Genomic DNA, 24,532 nt, shown 5'->3' on the forward strand with positions numbered 1-24,532 from the left:
TTATCTAAACCCTCTCAGGATGCCCAGCACCATGTCTGGTGCCAAGGACATGCTAGACCCACGCCTTGCCTTCCAGAAAGAGCGAGCGCTGGAAGCAGTGGGTGCTCTGCTAACACAATGGGCACCACGTTGGTAGATTGTCACCAGCTGTTTGAGCCCACTGAGAAGCTGACTCTCAAAGTGGGGCTGCATCCCCACCTCCACATTTCAGATCCAAGCAGATGTGGCTCGAAGTGTCCTCTAAGTCCGTTCCAGGAAGGAGTGGGCTTCCCCTAAATCTGTGACTGCGAGGGCAAAACAGTGAAGACCCTGGGGGTAAAAAGTCTGTGTCCTTGAGAACACCCAGCTCTTCTCAAGGTGCGACGTTTTCAACAGAAGTCACTGTTGTTTATCCAGTTATATAAAAGTGGGAAAGAGAGTGGTCAGAAATCTAACCGCACCAAGTCCAGCCATGGGATGCTCGCCCAGGGAGCAAAGCTCACCTGGTGCCTGCAGCTGCCTTAGCTTCCTCGGTTGGTTTCTGTATGATGTTGTGGGTGTCTGACTGGATGATGCTATCTCTATCTGCTGCCATTTCTTCTTTCACTTGAACATCTCACCAGAAGGGACGCTCTGTCCTGCCTGGGACAGGCTCCATTTGGAACTTTAGCTGGCAGCCTTAAAAGGGCTTCCCAGTTGATGTCTGCTGGCTGCTCTGAGTACCTGACTTGACCACAGTTTGCTCTCTCTCTCACTCCTTACTTATCTTTTACCTTGGCTTGCTGCACACTTAATAAAGTTGCTCATTCAGAATAAACAACAGGGCTACCGTAGGTCACGCTCCTGACTGCACAGAATGGTCGACAATGTGTATATAGAGGCTACAAAATGCTCAGTCTCCAGGGAGGGTCACACTCAGGCTTTCATGGTGGTCCAGCCTGAGTTTATCCCAGGTAATGAGATGACCCTCAGCAGTGGGACAAGGAGGGGAAACAAGAAAGTCACTGGGAAGCAGAAGGAGAAGTGAGATAGGCATGAGCGAGTCTTTGAGACTCAGGAAACCACCAGGTATTCGGTCTGACTGGAGCTCTGGACACAGGGCGGACGGTGGCCTGCTTGGAGAGACGGGTGTGTGTCAGGCTGTAGAAGCCAAACTCAGAAATTCAAACTCACTTACAAGGAGGAGAGATTTATTAAGGGATAAAAAGGGGGGCACCTATTTGCTTCTTTGTTTTTAAGTTGCCTGTAAGAGAAAGTACTCTGGGAGTTACCTTGTTAAGTTACTCTGGAAGGCTGGACGGGACAGAGTGGAGACTAAGACAACATTGCAATGGAAGATGATAAAGGGTCAAGTCAAAGCAGGAGGGAGAATGAAGACAGAGGTGTGGGAATTCGGTGGCACGTGTGCACGTACCACACAGTGGTCACCTATACCATACACCATACAGTGGTCACCTTTGGACATTGTTCCTCAAAGAGTTGTTCACCTTGTATGTTGAGAGAGAATTTCTCACTAGCCTGAAGCTTGCCAAGTGGGCTAGGCTGGGTGCCTCAGACAATGGCCTGTCTCTGCCTCCCCGGTGCTGGGATTACAAGCATGTGTCGCCATGCCTGGCCTTTTAAGTTCAGAGCCTTAGGCTCGTGTGGCAAACACTGACTGTGTCACCTCCCCAACCCATGCTGGAGTCTTTTATCGGAAAAGTTCCTAGTGGGACTGTTGGGGCAGCAGCCAAGCTTTAGTGGCCTGCGGGGCACTGGAGGGAGGAAGCAGGAGGGAGATAGGGCAGATCTATGGAGGACTGCCTGTGAATGGAGTGGAGGGGAGTACACGGGTTAGGTGGAAAGGTCAGGGAGAATGGCAAAACACCGGGATGGAGACCAGGATGGGGTGAGGCACTGGGGAGAGGGCCATGCACTGTGGTGGGACACGGAGACCCGGGTTAGGGCTCCTTTGTGATTAGCAGCTGTGAGAGTAGGAGAGAGAGAATGTTAGCTGCTTCTGAAATTATTGCAAGGGCACTGCAGACACAGCCCAGGGCGGAGAAGAGGGCCAGTGGGTGCTGGAACCCTTTCCCATCTCCACCTCTCTCTTACCACTGGATCCGAGAACTCTGCCACACACCTTTGAGGACTCACCTGGCCCCCCAGGTCCTCAACCCCCAAGGTCTCTAAACCCCTAGGGTCCCACCCCGGGAAAGGTACATACGTGTTAAATACCAGGGCGATGACGTAGTCTGGAGAGACGGTCACTTTCCAGTCACACTCCTTGCCTGGTGGGTAGGGTTCTGGGTAGTTTGGTGACAGAATGACTCCTGATGGTCCAGTTAGGTCTCCCCCACAAGGAGCTGAGGAGAGGAAAAGGCAAGGAAAAGTCTGTCCTCTTTCTTTGGTCCACTTAAAAGTCAGCCATTTTTCACTCTGCACATTTCACCTCAGTAAAAAACAAACAAACAAGCAAACAAATAAAAACCCCATTATTGTTGTTGAGACCGGGCCTTGTGTAGCCAAGGTTGGTCTCTAATTTGCCACGTAGTGAAGGATGATTTTGGATTCCCAACCTTCCTGCCTCTACCTCCCAAGTGTTGGAGTTTCCGGTGTTATCGTTCCTCATTTGACATGATGCCGGGGACTGCACCAGGGCTCTGTGCATGCCAGGCAAGCACTCGATCAACTGAGTGGAACCTTCAGCTCTCAATAAATTATCTTAAAACAAAACAAAAAACAAAAAAACTGGTTCTTCCTGGCTGTGACCTTAGGGAAATTACCTAACCTGCATATTTTCCTTTTGTCTTAAAAAGGAGGTGACGTCTCCCTTAGGGGGTGTCTATGATGCTTAGTGGAGAGGTCTCATGGTCGAAATGGCATCACCATTGTCTTTCAGGCATATGAAATACGCAGCATCTTCCCACTGTCTTATGAATCCAGGAAAGCCTCCTGGGTATTCACTGCATCTTCCTTGTGTGGGATATCTCGGGGAGTGGAAAGCACCACCATGTTTGCCTGCCAAGCACGGTTGGTCTCCTTGGCTGCCAGTTCTGCTGGCATCTGCTTGGATCCCAGATGCCTCCCAGCCTCACTCCTCGCCCAAGGATGAGTACGCACCTCATCAGGACCGATATGGTGCGGTCCCTCATGAGTCCACAGCGGCCACCCTCTCCTGTGCTGGTGGACTTCTCAACAGAGGGGGAGGGGAGGGTGGCCAGGGATCCAGCAAGCTATTTCCCCAGGGGCCTCCTTCAGCCTCTACAGGTCTCAGGCACCTCACTGCATCCTGGGCAAGGCTGTGGTACAGGGCGCTGAACAGGGCAGATGCTGGGCGCATAGAGAGTCAAGGGCAGAATGCTGGTGGACGGTGGGCAATGGCTTCATTTGGAAACCAGGGGCACTGTCAGAATCAACAGTGGATGGTGGGCCAGTGAGAGTGCAGGGGGCTGGAAGAGGTGACCAGCATATCCAAGACAGGCACTATGGTTGGGGAGGGGACAAAAGGGTGTAGCGGAGGGTCAAAGGGTTGGCCAAGGAAATAGCTCCTGGCTTGTACCAGAGATGAGCTGTTGCGTTGCTTGTGGACACATTGTTGAGAAAAAAGCTAAAGTCCCCATTGAGACCACAGAGGCCCTAGTATATGTGAGTGTTAGCCTGGAAGACTTATGAACAGAGCATCTTTTTCCATGGAAAGACACATCCTGTGAGCCATGTTGAGTCCATGTGGGCAGGACATGTCGCCTCAGATGAAGCGTTCCGTCGTGCAGTCTGACAGTGCAGCGAGCTGAGGGCGAGGATGGAGACTGCTCTCTTGGGCTATACACAATGGGGAAACTGAGGCCCAGAGAGGTGAAGTAATTCCTTGTCACTTTAAGACCCAAGTTTGAACTTCCTGGCTCCAGAGTCTATATCCTCCTCTGAAGGAGTATAGGACGACCTCCAAAACGCAAGTGGTCCTGGGAGAGAACAGTGTAGCCCACTCTAGGCTCACAGGAGAAGCCCAGGTATGATGGAGTCTCCCTTAGCTGACCCCCCACTGTTTGTTCTCTTTTACTGAACATCCACCTGAGCACAGGGTTGTGCAGGGGGGCAGCTGATTAGAGCCACAAATCTGGGCTGTGATGTCCTATCGCAGGGAGTGGGTTTGCCAGAGTCAGTCTGGAATATTGAAAGGTGGTGTCCCAGCCTGGTTGTGTGGGGGTTATTCTCCGGGAGTCTCTGTGATGTCACTATTCTGGGTCAGGATTCTGGCTTCAATTGCTCTCTGCCAGCTTAGGTCAGGAGTCTCTCTCAGACTTCTGTATGCAGGGTGAGTGTAGGTGTTCCTAAAATCCCCCCCATTGCTCTTCTGCTGGGTCCAAAGGCAGCCCCGGAGGGGAGGGTCAGGATTTCACATCTCATCTTTGACATGGCTTTTGCACAGGTGACCCCACGGCACCCCTTGTGGAGAAGCCAGACTCAGACCCAGGAACCAGAGCTCGAAGCTCATGTGCTGACTGGGATCAGGGCTAGCTAGGCTGGCATTCATCACAGACAACATTGGACAAATATTTGCTTCCTTTCTTTGTTTCTCTCCTGTAAGGCAGGGCCATCAAGGCCAGCGAGCTCTACTCGTGGCAGGCTGCCAAGGAGCTGGAAACGAGGGGCTCATCACTGGGATTTCCAATCTGTTTGTGAGAGGAGGCACACTCCCTGAGGCCATGTGCGGAAGAGTGTGCTATGAAAGCTGAATTAACCTCACTGGCCTGCTCAGTGCCCAGCTGTAGCCTGTCAGCTCAGCCCAGCCCAGCCCTTCTCAGGGTGCTGGTGCAGGACATGCTCTTCTGGAAAGTATATTAAAAGGGTTGCAGCCTTGTGGGACAGAAGACACTGAAAGGGGGCACAGAGGCCTCTGGATGCTTCTCAGCAGAACCATTCCCCACCCTCGACCCCCGCCATGGGAATCTGTCTTAGGTGAGGGGGCCCAAGGATTTGAAATACCAACAAAGAAGGCCATCGGGTATCTTGTCTCTCTCTCTAGAATGCCACCAAGGAAATTTATATTTTCCCTCACAGGCTAAGACTTGAACAATTTCTCCAGTGACTGGCAGATCCTCAGCCTGTACTTGGGTCTGAGTGCCTGCACACCCTGCTTCTTCACAACACTGAGCTAGTTCTAGGGTCCCTGGTTTGTGAGCCAACCCCATTTCTATCAAGGAACTGGACTCCATGTCTTGCTTTCGGCACCAGATCCCAGAACTGGGGCAAGGCAGGGCCAGGTCTCAGATATCAGGGTGGCCCTTACTGTGAAAACTTCCAGGGTGAACACAGCTGTGAGGGGTCTCAGGACGTCCCCTAAGTCTGTCTTTAGCAGGGAGGGTGTATCGGTGGTGGGAAAGCAGGGGTTTTGTGCTCAGCCTGGCGTGGGCGGGAATCTTGGCTCTTGAGTTTCTTAGCTTTGCAATTTGGGACAAGATATCCAAATTTGTCTATTTTGGTTTCTGTAGCTATAATGAGGGAATGGTGCTAAATTCAGAGGGCTGCAGGGAAAAGCTAAATGGGGTTATCTAAGCAAACATCTAGTGTGAGCCCAGCACATGTTCGGACTCATTGGCCATCATCCCCCCTCCCCTTCCCTTTTTTGACACAGGGTTTCTTTGTATACATAGGCCTGACCATCCTACAGATCAGGTTGGCCAAAAACTTAAATGGGATTTGCCTGCCTCTGCCTCCTGAGTGCTGGGATTAAAAGCAGACACCGCCAATGCCCAGCTGGTTTCGCTGCTCTTTGGTGTCCACTAGCCATGGGCACAGCCACAACTGAGTTCATCATTTCACACAGGGAGAAGAAGAGCCACGAGCATGTGAGCACCTGGGGCATGTGGTACACCTGGGGCATGTGGTACACCTGGGGCATGTGGTACACCTGGGGCATGTGGTTCACCTGGGGCATGTGGTTCACCTGGGGCATGTGGTGCACCTGGGGCATGTGGTACACCTGGGGCATGTGGTACACCTGGGGCATGTGGTGCACCTGGGGCATGTGGTACACCTGGGGTATGTGAGCACCTGGGGCATGTGGGGCATGTGGTACACCTGGGGCATGTGGTACACCTGGGGCATGTGGTACACCTGGGCCATGTGAACACCTGGGGCATGTGGTGCACCTGGGGTATGTGAGCACCTGGGGCATGTGAGCACCTGGGGCATGTGGTACACCTAGGGCATATAGTGCACCTGGGGCATGTGGTACACCTAGGGCATATAGTGCACCTGGGGCATGTGGTACACCTGGGGTATGTGAGCACCTGGGGCATGTGAGCACCTGGGGCATGTGGTACACCTGGGGCATGTAGTACATCTGGGGCATGTGGTACACCTGGGGCATGTGAGCACCTGGGGCATGTGAATACTTGGGGCATGTGAGCACCTGGTGGCTAGTGACCTTCTTCCTGCCTTACCTTGCTGCCTCTGCCTCACCTTTCTACTTCTGCCTTCAAATCCTCCTACCTACCTGTCTCAAGTAGCTGAGGTGGGGGAGGATTATGGAGCCCCTTCCTTTATAAGCAATGTGACCTTGAGCTTTATTATTATTATTATTATTAGCCTTTACCCTTCATCTGTTGAATGGGGAGATTTTAAGATATCAGGAACCCTGATCCAGGCAGTCAGCAATTCCTTAAAAGAGGGAGAAAAGTGTCTTTCCTTTGCCCCTGGAATCTGCTGGTCTTCTGACCCAGGATGACTCATCCAACCTAGACAATGGGCTGGAGACAAGAGGACAACTCTGCGTGGCTCAGAATTCTTTGAGATCATCTTTGAAAGATCATTAGATGTGCATGGGTGCATGCATTGGATGTGTGTGTGTGTGTGTGTGTGTGTGTGTGTTTGTGTGTGTGTGTGTGAGCATGTCTGTTTGTATACCCGTGTCTCTCTGTGTATGTCCGTGACTGTGTATGCATGTTTGCATGAGTGTGTGTAGAAAACTGGGTTTTCTATATCATTCTCCTGTACCATTCTCCGGGCCCCAGGCTCAGGAGGCAGCTGCCTGCTGTGTAGAAGAGCCTGGTGCCCAGAACCCCAGGACTGGAGCAGAAGCCCGACGCTGCTCCGTACCAATGCACGTGGGCGGGCTGGGCTGCCAGAAGAATCTATTCTGGATCTTCACGCAGCTGATCTCCGCGCTTCCCTGCAGAGCATAGCCCGGGTCGCACTGGAACACTGTGGTGTCACCGGCTTCCCAGCTGTCGCCGCTCCGACTCCCATTCTGTGGGACTCCGGGGTCGTTGCAGGAGGTTGCTGTGGACACTGAGGCAAGAGAACAGAAGAGGGGGTGGAGCTGACTCAGTGTCTGCCAGCCTGACGGCCAGGCTCACCTCTCATCAGCTCCGCTGATTATCACTGCCGTTGACAGTGACCACTATGGTGGAGCCATGTCATTGTAGCCACCAGCCCAACCCATTTATATCACCATCACCACTGGACCAACGACCTCACTGTGACCAGTGGGCAACTGGCACAGGGGTTCTCAACCTGTGGGTCGCGACCCCCTTGGGTCACACATCAGATACCCTGCATATCAGATACTTACGTTATGGTTCATAACCGTAGCAAAGTTACAGTTATGAGACAGCAACAAAATAATTTCGGTTGGGGGTCGCCACAACATGAGGAGCTAAATTAAAGAGCCGCAGCATTGGGAAAGTTGAGAACAATTGATCTAGCTGGAGGTATACTTTAAAAGCTTGGTTGTATTGTTATAAGTGCTGAATTGAATTACGTTCACAAATACTACCATTGTTCCACAGACAAAAGCTTTGCTCTCTAATACCGCGATCAGTCTGAATGAGGGGAATAAAGTTTAAACGCCACAGATCTAAGCAAAAGAGTTTGGGAAGGGTTTGGGGTTGGCCTGCTAGGATTGCCCATTAGGGTCACAGGAGTCTGCTGAGATCAGTTCTCTCCCTATGTAAAAATAGCCACGGACCCTTTAGACCTGCCCCATGTTTAAGAAAACATCAGATATCTGTAGCCAGTGGCAGAGTTGAGCTCAAAATTAACCTAAGTGGGTGGTCTATATTAAAAACTCAGAACGGGGGCTGGACAGGTGACTTGGGGGCGAGAGCACAAGGACCAGAGAGCCCTTGGGAAAGCCGTGTGGCCATGGCAGCTGGCCTAGAGTCCCAGTACTTGGGAAGTGGATCAAGGGATCTCTGAGGCACGTTGACTAGCTACAATGGCTGAATTTGGATGCCTTGGGTGCAAGGGAGATTCTCAGCAAGTAAAATGTAGCATGATCCTAGAAGGCACGGACAATCAAACCCTGGCCTCCACGCCAAGCCAGACATGCACGCACATTATATGTGTGAAGACACATTTATGCATGCACGCCATACAAGTAACATACATGCATGTGAAAAAATGGGGGCGGGGCTCAACAACAGAGGAGCTGTTCGTGAACTGGTGCTTAACTCAGTCTAATGGTTTATGGAGCAAGCAGGGAATGGAAGGGTGGAAGGAAGGAACGCAGGAGTAAAGGACTGGGTGAGGAAGGGAGTGTGACCCAAGGAAATTCAACCAATGTGGTGGCATGGCATCACCGTCACCACTGGACCAATCCCTGGTGGGTGCGGTTGAGCAAATGGGCCAAGGAGAATGGTGCTGCTGCTACTACTGGTGGCAGAGGCAGGGAGGTGACAGTGGGCACAGGCAAGGGCAGAGGAAGAACTGAGGTAGCCATCATAGCCTAGCTGCCTCCCCAACCCTGAGTAGAGGGCAGGACCTGTCCCTGTAGCATTTGGGCTGCAGATGCCAGGGGCAGGAATTTTCTGGAGATCCTGTGATTTACCTACAGCTCCCTACTCCCCAATTGGGAGACTTTTACTTTATACTCCAACCGAAGGATCTGCTGTGACCCAGAGTATACAATTCACATTGGCTTTTACACAAAAGCATGAAGCCTCCAAAAGATTCTGGACTGTCTATGCCTTCAACCCCCTGGGGGCGGGGGGGATGCACCCGTTCTGTCTTGTCACCAGAAATACTTCAGTGGCAATGGCCAAGGAATGGCGGCCCCGGGAGCCTATCAGCAACATCATTCAATAAAAGATCTGTGACTGCATGGCATGCTACTTTTGATTCCACGACACCAAACACAGCGTCTGACAAACTACATCCCGTAGGCAAATCTGCCTCTGCACTTCTTTCCACGAATAAAGTTTTATTGAGACACAAGCAATGGCCATTTGTTTACATGGTATCCTGCTTTCGTGCTTTGAAGGAAGAAAGTGAATTGTAACAAGCCACATGGATCACAGAGGCTGAAAACCCTTCCAAGCCTGCTATGTGGTGTCTATCTCCCTTTCTTTTCTTCTTTCTTATTACGTCTCCCTCCCTTTGTTGTCCTTCCCGCCTTTTTGCTTTTCTGCCTCCCCTTTCCCTTTTGAGAAAATGATCTGAGAGCTGAACCTCCGGCTTCTCCGTGCTAGGCAAATACTTTACCACGCACGACCTTGTTTTGAACATTTTACATTTTTAGACAGGATCTTACTAAACTGTGCAGACAGTCCTTGAACTTGACCTCCCAAGGCCTCAGTCTCTTGGGTGGCCCAGGACCACATCCTTGTGCCGCCAGGCCTGGCTGCCATCCTATCTCAAGCCCTCCCCTTTTGAGGATGCTAAAACCGTCCCTTGTTTTTATTCACTTTAAACGATGCTCCATCGCTATGCTCCAGCCACGGTCCTAAGCATCTCCCCACAGAGTTTGCCCATGCCCCTCCCCCTCCTCGTCACAGGACCTTGTGCTCCCTCTGTCTGTCTGGAATGACTCTGCAGCAAGTCTCCTATGCCAGCTCCATACTACTTTTTACACAGCCTCCTTCACCCCCTTTCTGGGCTCACCCTTAACCCTCCCCTCAGGTTTCCATCAGAGTATCCTGTTCTGTTCTTGTCCCAGAGCAATCTGTAACAATCTTGCTAATTTACTTGTTTGCATCCTCCTTGTCTGTCATTCTGGCATTCTCTGCCAACGGAGACAATTCTGCTCATCACTCTATCCCCAGGGTCCTCGGGACTCAGCCCCAGACGGTGCTTAGTAAATATTTGCTGGATAAACGAATGAATGAATGAACAGATCATCACCGTTTGACACTGGCTGGACTTATTTTAGAAAGTCAAATAAGAATTATCTTCTACCTTCCCAATTAAAAAAAACAGACTTAGCTTTCATCCCCAGCGTCACGGGGTGCTGTACACATGTAAATGAATCCCTGGGAGAAAAACAGCTTGCGGTTCTGGCCGCACTCAGAAAGGTTATTTATATGGTAGGCAGCCGAAAGGCGATGATTGAGCACCAGGTTTGGGAGGCTTGGGCACATGGGTTTCAGTCCAGACTCTGCTACTTATTAACTCTATGACCTTGTGTGAGAAACCACAGGAGCCTGCGTCCGCGGCGTGGATTAACAATAGGGTCTGTGGCATCACGCTTCTGTGGAAACTCTTAAGAGATGATCTAGTGGGGAGCTTAGCTGCTGCCCGCTCCGTAGATGGCTGAGCTCATGCTGCCCGCTCACCTCTTGCGGGTCTCATAGTCTCTCTCGAATGCTCCTGGATTTGAGCGGCTTGCCAAAGCCTTCAGGGAAAAAGGCTCGATCCTCCCGGTACTGACAGGATGTTAGCTGTTGCACAGTCGTGTTTACTTAATAAAGTCAAGCTTGTGCTAATCGTCCCTGGCATTTCCGCCCAATCCCTCATCAAACATGCACTACCAGGTTCACGTGTGGTTAAGCCATTCCCTCTCCCAGGAGGAGTCCTGGTATTTGCTAACCGATGACAGCAACAGAAAAGGTGACCTTTCCTGAACCTCGGGTGTACTCAGAGCACGGGGGCCAGGCTGTCATGGTCTTTCTGGAGCCTGGGCTAGGTAACTGTGATTACTCTGATCAGTGTAAGGTTGCCTATGGAAACTCTGGGTATCACAGACCCCCCTGATCCCCGCACTCCTTCTGTGTGCTCATGACTTCATGTGTGGCAACACCTGCTGCACACATGGACTCCAGGGAGCCTGAGAGGTCTGGCCTGGCCTTCATACTTTAAGAGAGATGTGTGATGGCAAGGAGATGCCACTCAAGATGGGCAGGAGGGCTGGTATTGGCTGGTGCTAGAGAAACAGAAGGGAGATGCTTGGGGGTGCTGGAGGCTGCAGAGACTTATTCAGAACAGGGAGAGTAGGAAGCAACAGCTTTGGAGACAAATCTTGAAGAGTGACTCCTGGGAGCTGGGCCTGGGCAATGCATGATAAAGCTGCCGGAGTGAGCCTTAGGTGGTTCACACAGCAGAGTGCCTGGGGACCACCCTGTGTGGCTACAATGAGGACGCAGAGGAGTTTGGATGATGGGGATCTGTGGGATACTCATCTGCAATCCTGGACCCTTTTTTCCCTTTTCTTTTCTTTTCTTTTTTCTTTTTCTTTTTGGTCATTTTTGTTTTAAGCCATTTCTGTCAGCGTGGGCACAGTCAGAGAACATGCCTGTGTGCTTTAATCATTCGTGTTGCTCCTTCCCTAAGAGAGTGCCCAGGAGTCTTCCACATTCTCCCCTCCGTATGCTGGGATTCTTCCCTTGTTTCCATTGCTCATTCCAGCAACTGCTAACGCTTGCTCCTTGAAATGCCAGTCTCCTGAGACGGCCTCAACAAAAGTCACTCGTGGTCAACTACATTTGGAAAGTGTGACTTAACAGATGTGCTTGGAGTTTATGAGGGTGTGAGCATTTGAAATGCTCTCAGACGCTGCATTAGCACTACAGGTAACCTGCTCAGCTTTGCCTCCACCAAGCCTCTTTCCAACATGGCTGGATCACGCACACTTATTTTTTTCCAGTACCAATTAATATTCCATGGAGCTTCGGGAATAGACTGGAAGTGCCAAGCCAGAAGACTGCACATATGCTGTGGGGACAAGTTACTAAGTCCAGGGTCCCTCAGTATCCTGGAGGGACTTGTTCCAGGCATCCTCGCAGCCATGAATACTCAAATCCATGGTGCTTAAGTCCCTTGTGTAAAAATGGTGCATATTGCCCATGTCATCCCTGGTGTATATTAAATCATCTGTAGATTACTTCTAATATTTAATATATAATATGCAGATAGCTATTATAGAATATTGATTGGGAACAATTATAAGAAAAAATCTGTATATATCCAGTACAGACGTGATTCTACCACACACACACAGACACACACAGAGACACACACACACAACACAGAGAGAGAGAGAGAGAGAGAGAGAGAGAGAGAGAGAGAGAGAGAGAGAGAGAGAATTTTGCTCTAGGATTGGTTGAATCCATGAATACAGAACTCTCTCAGCCGCAGTTGCTCAGGAAGCTGAGAGACAGAAGAGAAAGCCGGGCGATTCTGAGTTCTGGGAAGATCGGCCAACTCAGAACCCGGGCATTTGAATATTGACAATTTGGGGCAGCTCTTTGTCATGTAGTTCCATAACCGGCCACTGCTGTGCACACTTAATTAAATAGCGATTACTGAGATCACTCTCACGCTTGGCTTGCAGTCCTTTCTAAGACCTGCACTCAAAAAAGAACCAGAGCACACAGCATGGCCACTTCCAGAATTGAGCCCTATACAAAGCACTCTGCCCTGTGTCTGCCTCAACATCCTTCCATTCATGCCAAGGGACCACATCCTACCACCTACCCACTCTTCTCTCTCAATTTTCTTTGCACCCGAGATGTCTTATTCCCCTCCCCACCCTACTCAGGGTCCACAGAGTCTGAGGTCCAGCCTGCTAGTATCTGTCCATGGCTTGACCACTCCATCCTTGAGATATTCCTCAGTTACTTCTATTCATCCTTTAGGCATGAGTGTAGCTAACACCTTTTCTAGAACATTTTCCTTGATGTTCACAGTGGCCTTGGCAGCATTGACTCTCCACTCATGTAATTCTTAGGACCTGAACATCTCCCAATCTGCTGGCTTTCCCTACCCAAGTAAGCTGGGCTTGCATGGAAATATTTTTATGAGCACTCAGGGGCACATGCATATACACTGTGTGTGTATGGTGGGGTGGGGTGGAGGGAACACGTGTACATGTGGAGGCCACAGGCTGACCTCTAACATTATGCATGTATTGTTCTGAAGACTCTCTCCATCTTTTGTTTGTTTGTTTGTTTGTTTGTTTTGAGACAGAGCCTCTCATTGGCTTGAAATATGCTAACTAGTCTAGGTCAGCTGGCCAGCGTGTCCCAGGTATCCTGCTGGAATTACAACTATATGCTAACTTACCTGGTTTAAAAAAAAGAAAACAAACGAACAAACAGATTCTGGGGCTCCAACTTATGTCCTCATGCTTGCGTGGCAAACATGTTGCTTCCCACTTCCTGAGCTATTTCCTTGGCCCCTCAGCACAGATATTTGAATAAACCACCAGCCGGATACAGGGCAGACCGCACTGTCTTTCCAAGGATAGAGCGATGGAAGGTGGGAGGGGATGGGGGTGCTGGCGGCGGGCAACCACACACCTGAGAACTGAATGGCGAAGCCTTGCTTGCTGGTGAAGAAGTCCGTGCTGAACTGCAGGACGACCGAGTTGAAGGTGCTGTGCAGGTCCTTGGGCAGCATCGAGCCGCTCAGCTCCTTGAGGAGAACCCCGCTTTCCACAGGTCCGTCCCAGATGCGTAGCACGTCGTGGACCTCTTCTGTGTCAAACACAAGGAAGTGGAGCCTGGACAGAGAGAAGAGACAGGCGCTCACTCCAGGTCCTACCGCTTTCTCCCAAGAACTTCCCTTCAGGAGACGCCGGTCATCACAGCCTTGGAAGACTTACAGGGAGGAGGAGAGGCCTCGTCTGGAAGCATCATCACGCTTCCGGCTGCCTGGCTCCACCCACGGGACAAGGGTGAGAGGGTATGCATTTGGTGGATGTGGGCGTGGCCACACTCCATCCCCCCCTCCCGTAACTCACCACAGCCATCAGACCACGCACCAGAGTGTAAATCCTAGTAATTCTAGATTGAGAGGGGGCAAGAAAGGATATGATTCTTTTAAAACGTCAAGGAGGCTGGTGAGATAGGCTGAGCCGATGAAGATGCTTGCCACCATGCCTGAAGACCCAAGCTCCATTTCTGGAACCCTTATGGTGGATGCAGATTCTCTGCATCTGCATGGTGTGCAGACATGGGTGCATCGTGCGTGTGGCGTCTTGCACACATACGCACATATGCAATTAAAAAAAAAAAAAAAAGGTTAGGTAAGGAGAACTACGGGGTCTCTCAGTGGCTGGCCAGCTGCCGGGGAGCTAGGGTAAGCCAGTAACTGGGTATCTCTGAGAGGAGTGCTAAAGCTGTTAGCTACAGACACTTTAGGGGATCTCTGCAAAGTGGTGCTGGCCATACCAGAGCCGCAGTCTGTATGGGGTGGCACATGTCACTTCAAGCTCTCAGCCCGGTAGGAACCTCAATTTATTTCAGACCAAAAAGGGTTTGGTAGCTGAGGTTACTATGGCTACAAACTTGGGCGGTATGACTCTATGTGTCCATTCCCGTTCACTTTGGGGATACACTGAGGCTTTGGAAAAGTGTCAGGGACAATTAAGAGGATTCCTGTGGACCTGAGCCCAGTTCCACCACCTACACCTGCGGCAGTCTTGTCACAACTACTGAGCCAACCCTGGTTCATTAGTATTATGCACGAGACCCCAGACATCACATAAGTGGCACTGCTCTCTACTGACATCATTTTTTTTCTCATCACTTGTTGCAGTCATGTTAAAAAATATATCTGTTTAAATTGTAAAAACGAGGCACACACAAGGCAGAAGAGGCAAACAGCATGAGACGCTTTGAAAAATTTGAGGTCTGTCATACAATCAGCTGACCCTCCTATCCTTTCCACGGACTATTAGCACAAATCCTTCTAGTCTCTTTGCGGTGTGCACATACTCATACAGTTTTCCCCAGCATGGATTTAATCTTCTCTTCCCTGTTTTCTTATCCCCTCCACATTTTGAGAGAGAGAGTGGGGGGCTGAGTTGAATTCACTATGTAGCCAAGAGTGACTTTGAATTTCTGATCTTCTTGCCTCTGAAGTGCTGGGACAACAGGTGTGCACCACACCCACTTTTGTGCGGTGCCGGGATTGAACCTGTGACTTCATTCATGCTAAGAGAGCACTCTATCCACTGAGTCAGACCCCTGGCCCTGGTTTTAGGTCACTTTTTTTCTTTAATGATACATTATGGGCATATATACCTACTTAATTTTTTCTCCTATAGAAATGGACAATCTAGTCCCAATTTCTCATTAAACTGTAAGAAACACACCTATATTGGTGGACCTTTTCTCACTCTGTTAATGTCTTGGCAGACTTGTAGAAATAATAGTTTGGATGGGGTAGGGGAGGGGAGTAGAGTATCTAAGTTTTCCCTCTAATGAAGGTTGTAAAATTATCCTCTCCTGTGACTCCATCAATCTCAGTTCCCTCCAAACAGCATCGAACCGTACTATTCTCTGAAAACTCCCCCTCTTCAACACACCAGCTATTATAGTGTCGCAAATATATTCTGCATTAAAATACCCTCCCATCTGCTAGACCAAAATGGAACCTCACTGGTATTTTGAATTTAGATAATTTAGTGTTTTACATAACGTTAAAACTCTGCGCACACAGTTCTGGGGCATTTTTATCTCTTCATATTCTTTATCCATCTTCTTAATTGGGCTACTTATCGTTAAAAATTCTGTTTGCCCACCAAGCTCTTTGTTACTTCTACCTAAATTGGTTCCTGTTGTGGGATTATATTTTTCGACGCTAGTATTATGTGCTAGTGGCTGGTACCTTTTCTCACTTTAAAGTTTGTTTATGGAACCCATTGCAGTAAGAAGTAACTTGAACACATTTATCTTCTCCAGTAAGTATACAGGGCCTTGACTTTTCTACCACGATTTAAAAATCCTGGTCACAGGACTGGCAAGATGCTCAGTGGGTCAGGGCGCTTGCCGCCAAGCCTGAGGACCTGAGTTCAATCCCCGAGTTTGAGGGTAGAGAGAGAGTCAATCCCTGTAAGGCGTCTCTGCATGCATGCCGCAGCACACGTGCAGGTATGCAAGCAAAAATAAATAAATGTAACACCTTACTTTTCTTTTTGAAAACGCTTAAACCTCTTGGGGTGACAGTAAGAGCCACGAGTGTCAGGGACACTCTTTGCTGAGGATGAGTGTGCCCCTGCACATATGAGGATGAGTGTGCCCCTGCACGTATGAACTCACAGGAGCCGTGAGTCTGCTTGGCCATGGATGGGGCGCTCATGAAGACCGACCCCTAGCTGGGGAGCAGCAGCCAACTTTCATACATAAGCACTGCTAAGTGAACTAAGTCGATTAAAACAACAACAAAACAACAACAAAACAACAACAACAAGAACAACAACAACAACAACACAACAACAACGACAACAACACAACAACAACAACAACAATGACAACTCAGCACAGGAAGCTGGGAAGGAGAAGCAATGTCAGGAGGTGCGGAACCGGAAGGGAGGGAACAGGGAGAATTTGATCAAAATACATTGTACGCATGGACGGCACGCTCGCACAATAAAAAAGAGATTCCTTTAAAAAGAAGAAGAAAAGAAAGCAAGAGCATGCTGAAAAAACTCCAAATTGTACTATTTTCCCTTGCAGTTCCCCTCATATTTTTGTATCCTAACACAAAGAGGTCCCCCTCATCCCCCCGCCCCAGTGTACTCAGGTTCCGTCTCCAACTTACTCTGTCAGATCAACTCTACTGTACCAAGCTCCAAAGCCAATGCCAGTGGGATTTCTATTGGAATCGGCCACACTGATTATGTCACAGAGGACAAACGTCTTCTCGACTAAGGTCCCCAGGTGTGAACAGATAACTCGGTTCTGCTGCTCCTTTGCTAGTTATCTTCTTTGCACACTTCTTGGATCCGATTCTCAGAAATCTCTCTAAGTTTATGAGGTTTCGACTTGTTTATAAATCAGAGCTCGCTTTAATCTCATAGTCTAGACGAAGGGTGAGTAGGACGTGAACTGGAGTTACCACAATATTATCTCTCAGGCCAGATGTTGTCACTCATATCCTTTGACACTGCCCCCACGTCCTGGAGGAGGCAGTAATGGCGGAGGGCCTGGTGTGGCCAGAGAAGACCTAGCCTTAATTAGTAGCATACATGAGGACCAAGGCCATGTTCACTTTGTTCAGCCTAGCTAATCTGATGATCACACATAGCCGAAAGTTTCATATCTGTGAGGCTGAGAGGAAGGGGAGGGGCAGGAGGAGCAGGAGGAGGAGGAACAGAGGAAGGACAGGGGAGTCCTCTAAATGCACAATTGAATGGATAGAACGTCAGATTCCAAACGCAGGATGCCATTTTCCAACAGTTGCTGGAGATGCAAACACTCCTGTACACACCAGCCCGCAGGGGTGACAGACGCTGGCGGGAGAAGTGACAGGAGTCGCCGAGACAGGGTAACCTCCTTAGAACAGAGCACGTGTAGGACCTCTCCAATGGGTGACATTTAAGCAAGATGGCAGACTCAGAGGGAGCTGGCCACCTCGGAGCAGGCTGGGTTAAGAGGTGGCAGGCAGCGTCCTGCAGATAAAGGGCAGCATGTGCAAAGGCCCCAAATGGGAAGCTGCCCCGGGCATCTGGGCAACCGAAAGGTCGGCATGGCTGTGGGGTGGCAGACAGGGGCCAGGCCGGCTGGGACACTGTGGGTTGGGGAAGAAGTTTAGATTTTATTCTACTGGCTAAGGGAAGTTTCTGAAGGATTCTAAGTTGAGGCCTGAGTGGGTCTGGTTTGTATTTTAGGATCATTTTTGCTGTACTGGTAAGAACAGGTAGATACAGGAAAGAATAGAGACAGGGGCCTTAGCTGGGGGCCAGCAGCGACCCTTCTTATGATGGGACTTGAATAAAGCCAGGAAAAAAGACTGGCTTTGCCAAGTTACGCTCTCAGTGAAGATTTCCTTCATCTTAAGGAGATCAAAGTCTATAGGTGCCTATGGAGCTTCTGATCAATGGAGATCAGCCCAGGCCCCCAAACTTAGCCTATCTGGACTGCCCCCTGCAGGTGAGAGTGAGGCCCATCTGTTTGCTTTTAGTGGATGGGAATTGGTGTGAAGACCACATCCATACTGTGATCCCAGGTGAGGAGGTATGAGACAGCACCTCTCTCTCGATGGGTGTTGTGCCCATCCACATACATGCTTGCTTGTTTGGGCCATCTCTCAGGAAGAGGGATGAAGTGTGGTGTGCGTAACTGTCTTCCTTCGGAGATCTCAGGGTGCGCAGAGCTGACTCCGCCCCGGAACTTGCTGCTCACTGAGGGAGACACCGCAAAACACAGTAAAGTGTGTGGCAGACTGGTCCCGAAAGAATGCCACACACAAGGTGCTGTTAAAATGACACACGGAGAGAGTGCTAAGCCTTTGCAGACCATCCCCTTACGTGCTGGATTGCCCTGTGGGTGCTTCCGATAGCCTCATGGAAAGCTGGTGGGTTAGGGCTTCATTTCTGCCATTTTGCAAAGATTTGGAAGTGAAGTTCTAAAGAGTCTGACTGACCAGCCAGCAAGGAAGGATGAGGAGCCCACATGGAAACCAGGTCTTCCTGAGCCAGGTCTGCTAAGCCCTTTCCTTAACCTCATCTTCTAGCTCACAGATGGACGGCGAGCTTCAAGGTGTCTCTGAAGCAGTCTTAGAGGAAGAAATAAGACGGACAGAGAGGTGGTCAGGGAAGAGAGTGCAGTTTATACAGATGCTCGAAGGGAAGACAAGCCAGTTGCCTACCCGGGCCCAGGTACTCTCATTCCCCGCCACCCTCTCTTTGAGGGCTGGGGAGGTTTTCCAGACCAGACATCTGACCCCATCTGCTTCTGATCTCTATGGTCTACTACGGCCTGCATCTAAATAGCCAGGAGGGCTCTGGACTGTTAGCGCAGAATCCCCTCTCTTACTCTCGGGGGAGTTTCCATGCAAATCCTTCTGGATCTCCTCAGTGCTCTGAGGCTGAAGGGAAACTGAAGACCTCAGGTTGCTGGGCACTGGGTTTGCACAGTGAGAGCATGGATCCTTACTTCGGAGGAGAGTGTCATGTTCCTGAACAGCTGCTGGTGGGAGGGCTGGGGAATCACTCAGTCCCCAGATGAGAATGCAGCTTAACCGATCCTGGGGGATACGGAAAATGAACAGGAGTGAATCACGCTTGTTCTATGGAACATCCCGCCCCTGAGCCGTCTGAGAGCAGAGTCACTGCTACGCCGCCGAGATAGTGACAGCGGACTCTGGAATTAGAGGTCATGCTATTCAAAGAGCCAATGCTGGGCAGAGAGGTGGAGGCTCCAAGCCAGCAGGGCTGTTGGGCGCTAGCTTTGAGGCTTTGGTTCTTGGGGTCTGTTGGAACTCAATTCTCTTCAGAAGCAGGGGAGTGGAACTGGGTGGGCTTCAGGACCCTGAAGAAGGGCTGTGGCCGGGGATTGGGGATTTAGCTCAGTGGTAGAGCACTTGCCTACCAAGTGCAAGGCCCTGGGTTCGGTCCCCAGCTCCGAAAAAAATAATTAAAAAAAAAAAAGGAAGGGCTGTGGCCTTCTAGGCCGGTGACTAGTTTTTAGTTTTTGATGTAGACTTTTAGCCCAGGTTTCCCTCTTATGGATCAGGACCCCTGTCTGCGTTGTTTGCTGTGAGGGACTTGCTAGTGGACTGCTCGTCTTCCAGAACTGTGAGTCACAAGTATTTGTTACCCGCTGTCCTTCGTCTGTGCAGCTTGTGGCTGTCACTCGGTGTCACGCTCGGCTACTTTTCTTTCAGAACTCTGGCTCCGTCACGTGCTCCTTGTCAGCCTCGGACTCTCTGGCTCATCTCCTGTGTGGTCGCTTTTTATTTCTTGCAGGGCGACTGCTGCCACTGTGGGTCTTCATTGTGATGACGTCACTATTTTCTTCACCTCCTGATTGGCCGCCATGGCTTCTTTTCTCTCTCAGGAGCTCCTCTCCTCCATTAACCTGGCCATCTCCACGTCTTATAATGGAACGACACAGGTGAGCACAGGGTCCGTTAGAATACCCGCTGTCTATTCTGTTTTTATTTTCTTGACACCCTGGGGTGGAATCAAGGGCTAAGTACCCTAGTTAGCATGAATTATCAACGCGACACAGACTAGAGTCATCTGAGAGGAAAGCCTGGACGGACTGAAGGCTTGCCTAGATCACACTGGCCTGCAGGCGTGTCTGTAGGCGTCTGCCTTGGTTATTAATTGATGCGGGAGGGCTCAGCCCACCGTGGCTGGCACCAACCCTAGGCAGGGAGTCCTGGGCTATAAAACAAAGCTAATTAAACAGAAGCTCGTGAGTGAGTCAGAGAGCAATCCAGAAAACAGTTTCTTGCCTTGAACTTCTGCCCTGATTTCCTTCAGTGCTGAGCTGTGACCTGGAAGTGTAAGCCAAGTAAACCCTTCCCTTCCCATGTTGCACTTGAGCAGAGCGTTTCACCACAGCGACTGCAACACCAGGCAAGTGTTTTGCTACTGAGCTATAACCCCAGTCTTGGTTTTTTTATATTCCTTCCTGTCACATGGAGTATTAAAAAAAACTAACAAAAAAAACTTTATTTAAAAAAAAATGGTCCTGTTTCTTTAGAAAAACGGTTATTTTTCCAGTGCGTGCTATTCTTTACAAAACATCCCGTGCGTGTGTCTCATTTGTGCATTATTATTTTTTAATCTGTCGTTTTGAAGGGAGAGATCGGCTACGGGTCCAGTGTGCCAGCCAAGAAGGCAGGTGGTGCTAATTCCCCTGAGAGACGTTAGAATTCACGCCTGGGATCATAGGCTGGCAGCCCAGAACAGGGTGTGTTCTGGCTAATTCAGCTACTCAGGGTGGCTTGGCTGGTTTATCATACTTGGATAATTTGACGTAGTTTGTGTTCCTTTCTCTAGAGGCAATCCACGGAAACGAAATCGCCAGCGCACACTGCTGCTCTTCAAGCTGCATTTAGAATATTTATATATTAAAGCCACATTAACACCAACCAGGCTGTCTACCTCTTTCCCTTCAGAACAACTTCCAGCTCTTTTTGGCCATTTCCTGACTCAATGCCAACTTAAGGCTGAAAAGAGGTGCCTGCTGGGTGTGCTTATCTGTGTGGTTCCTTCAGGTGGTTGCTCTCACTGTGCGGCGACACGGACCTTCTCCGTTTAAAGTTTAACTCACCGTTGCTCTTTGAAAAGAAACCTTCTGGAGGCCGCTGAACCTGAGGCCAGTATTCCTGGCAAGATCTGTGAACACACGCCTTGCTTCCAGTGCCTTCTGCCTCCTCCGGGCCAGCTGCCCGCTTGCTGGCTGACCGCTGTGGAGAACAGCTCTGCACTAGGGCAGATCTGAGAGAGCAGCAGGGGACCTGGGCTGCAGGCACAGCCAGGTATTTTGTCTGGTCCAGCATCCTCCCAGGAAGACAAGTTCCACTGAGCAGGGAAGCTGGTTCCTCAGAACCTCCTCTTGGCAGCCCTGCTGCTGGGTGGCCAACAGCTAAAAGTGAGGCTCTCAGCTTACCTTCACCTTTGTCACAAAGAAGCCCTGCAGGTTAAAACCGACAAAGAGCTTCTTGCTGGCCCAAATAAGAGGATTGTAGTTATATGAGTATTAGGCAAAGAATCAATGTCCAACAGCAAGAAGGTCCCCATATTCCATGGGTCCCAGACCCCTGCAGGGAGGGCACACCTATAAAGGGCCATCGTCTGTGCTTTTCTGCGGCTGCACGATATAGTCCTCTATCCATCTAGAGCTACCTGTCCCAACTGTACCTGTATGCAAGAAACTCTCCTCTGACTGTAGCCATGGTAGTGAAATGGTCATACTAGGCTCTTTTCTGGTTTCCTGATCAATTTCTATCCTGAGTTTCTACCACTGATATTCCCAAAGCAGTGAGGTCACCTTCTCACTTCGGACCATGAGCTCTTTAAGGATGGCTATGTGCATCCATGCTTTCTTCTATTTTGTAAGCCTTGGAGGTCCTGCCTACAGCCTTCACAGTAAACAACCTACGATAGTTGATGCGTGTAAGATCTAGGCATATATTTGTGTTGGTGTGTGAAGGTGCACATGTGCATATGTGCACATGTGTGTGTATGTTGTGCACGTGCATATATGAAAGAGCACACATGGACATGCATGTGTCCATGGGCACATGTATGAGTATAGACCCAAGGATCTCTCACTGAACCTGCAACCTACCAGTTCCATTAGATCAGCTGGCCAATGAGCTTCAGAGATCCACTGTTCCCTAGCACTGGCTGGAATTACCATGACTGATGTTCACTGCTGAATCTGTGTTTTACATGAGTTCTCGGGGTCCCGATTGAAGTCTTCACACTCGTGCAGCAGGCTCATTATCCACTGACCTGTCTCGCCAGCCACACTCCCTCTGCTCTTTTAAGTACAGTTAAGAAGAGTGGTTTATTTCTTAACTCCTCGCTTGCAAGTGACACCTAGAAGCATGACCCAGACAGGCCCACAGTCTATAGTATCACATTAGGCTGGAATCTTGGCTGATTTGTACTGTTTCCGAGCCTCTCCTCTGCCTCTGCTCTGGAGACTGTAAAGACAAAGCAACCTTGGTTTCTCCTTTTCCTCCAGCCAGTTCTGTATGTATGGATGTAAGCAGGTTGCCAAATGGTCATACTAGGCCCTTCTCTGCTTTCCCCCACTAATTACTAGCCTGAGTTTCTACCCTTGATCTTCCTGAGTCTTGTATCCATCCACCGTGAGCTGTAGGAAGGTGTCTTTAAGGGTATTGGGTCTTCCCAGGTAAACACACAAACTAGCAGAGACTCCCAGGCCCTTCCCTTTCTTTTCTTCTAGAATGGAACACAGATAATATGCCCAGAGCTGGAGCAGCTGGCCAGATAATCACGAGATTGAAAATCTCAGAACGGCCTGGCAGTAGGCGAGGTCAAGGATAGGTGGGCCAGGTCTGGATGGGACCTTAAGATTCTTGTTTAGGAGAAAAAAAAAAGAACTCCCATCTGCGAAGCCGGCTTTAGTCAGTTTTTCTATTTCCATTCCTAATAGATATAATTTCTCTCTGAGACCTTGAAGGGATCGTCTTCTTTATACTTTAATACTCTCGATGACTGGCATGGTGGTGGCACTGGGAAAATGCTCCACTTTTTTTTTTTTTTTTTTTTTTTTTTTTTTTTTTTAGCTAAACTGAATATTGTTGCTTTCTTCAAAATGTTCCAGCAGTTCCTGTTATGCTGAGAACGGACTCAGGATTCTCCTGGTCTCAGGACCCCGCTGAGCCCTTTCCTCCTGCTATACCTACCCACCATGCAATTCCAGCACGGTGGACTTTGTTCCTGGATTGGGCCTTTGCTACCCTCCCCCAGTTGGAAAGATCTCCCTCTGCCCTCTCTGTCTTCTGTCCCTGCATCCTCTGTGGTCTGGGCTAGTGGCAGCCACCAGCTGTTTGACTGTGGCCTCTGAAGCTGGGGCGGGCCTTCAGTCTACTCTTTATGGTCCTGGGTGAGGGTCAGAAGGACCTTGGAAAGAGCAATGGCTGGAGAGACAAAGGCTGGAGAGCTGTGTGGGCCTCCAGCTCCTCTGGAAGACAGGACTGACAGACACAGGTCTGGAGCCTGGCATGTTGCAGATGCTTGATAGGGAATAGAGGGTCAGAGCCATGTGCCTAAGCCTTCGTCACCTTTTGTTTTCTCTCCAAACTGTCTCATCAGATAATAAGAGGGAAAACTCTGGCCCTACCCTGGAGATTGAGAGGAGGCAGGAACTTTATGGGGTGAACCCCATGTTCCCTGCATCGTTACCAGGTGGAACAGCATTGAGGAAGCCATGTCCTACCCCTTACTGTGCACGAACTCTCAGGCCTTGGTGGAACTCTTGGGCACCAGGAAAGAGCACCCACTAGAGGATATGGAGGTCTCTGTATCCAAAGGAAAGGTTAATCTGCCGCCCCTGCTAAGCATGCCAGAATTACCAACTCTCCAGCCTGTCTACACCCAGAGTGGGGCTGGGGGCTCGGCTAGGTTCATACAGGTACCCGGCTGCCCCTCTTGGAGTTTTCTGAAGAGGTTACTCTTGTTCAGGTTTTGGGCTGACCCTGGCAACAGGTCCCTCTGGACACACCCACTACCTCAGCCGGGTGGGGTCAGGTGGCCCTGAAAGGCTTCTTCTGTCTGTGCTCCCAGAAGCTGCAGCCACTTCACAGCCTGCCCCTGTGACCTTCAGGAGGGGACTTACAGCCTGCAGTGCTCAGGGGGGTGCACTGTCCAGGTAAAACTGACAACACTCCATCCCACTTCTGGACAGCTACCATTCTAAGTGATTTGTACACATTAACTCCCTTAACCCACCCAGGGAGACAGTACCCCTAATCACCCTTCCACAGGAGATCAGAGAAAGACAGTGTTTGAAGAGACCGCGAGCTGAGCAGCTAATAAGCACACAGGTCGCCTGTGCCCGAGTGAGTCCAGCTTCTAGCTATGACTCAAAACGACATGATCAATGAAACTTGTGGGACATCAAGAATCCAGTTGAATAAT

General features: G+C 49.9%; 1 protein-coding gene across 1 annotated transcript in view; it reads right to left on the reverse strand.

The window, feature by feature from the left end:
* Csmd2 (CUB and Sushi multiple domains 2) overlaps positions 1 to 24,532 on the reverse strand; it is a 569,599-nt gene that overhangs the window by 111,370 nt on the left and 433,697 nt on the right. Inside the window, exons 26-28 of the mRNA XM_032897562.1 lie at positions 13,476 to 13,678; positions 7,060 to 7,251; positions 2,186 to 2,324 (exon numbers count right to left, since the gene is read on the reverse strand). Coding sequence (XP_032753453.1) covers positions 2,186 to 2,324; positions 7,060 to 7,251; positions 13,476 to 13,678 — 534 coding nt within the window. The remainder of the gene's footprint in view (positions 1 to 2,185; positions 2,325 to 7,059; positions 7,252 to 13,475; positions 13,679 to 24,532) is intronic.

Source organism: Rattus rattus, chromosome 1 (genome assembly GCF_011064425.1).
Source record: "Rattus rattus isolate New Zealand chromosome 1, Rrattus_CSIRO_v1, whole genome shotgun sequence".
Lineage (NCBI taxonomy): Eukaryota > Metazoa > Chordata > Mammalia > Rodentia > Muridae > Rattus > Rattus rattus.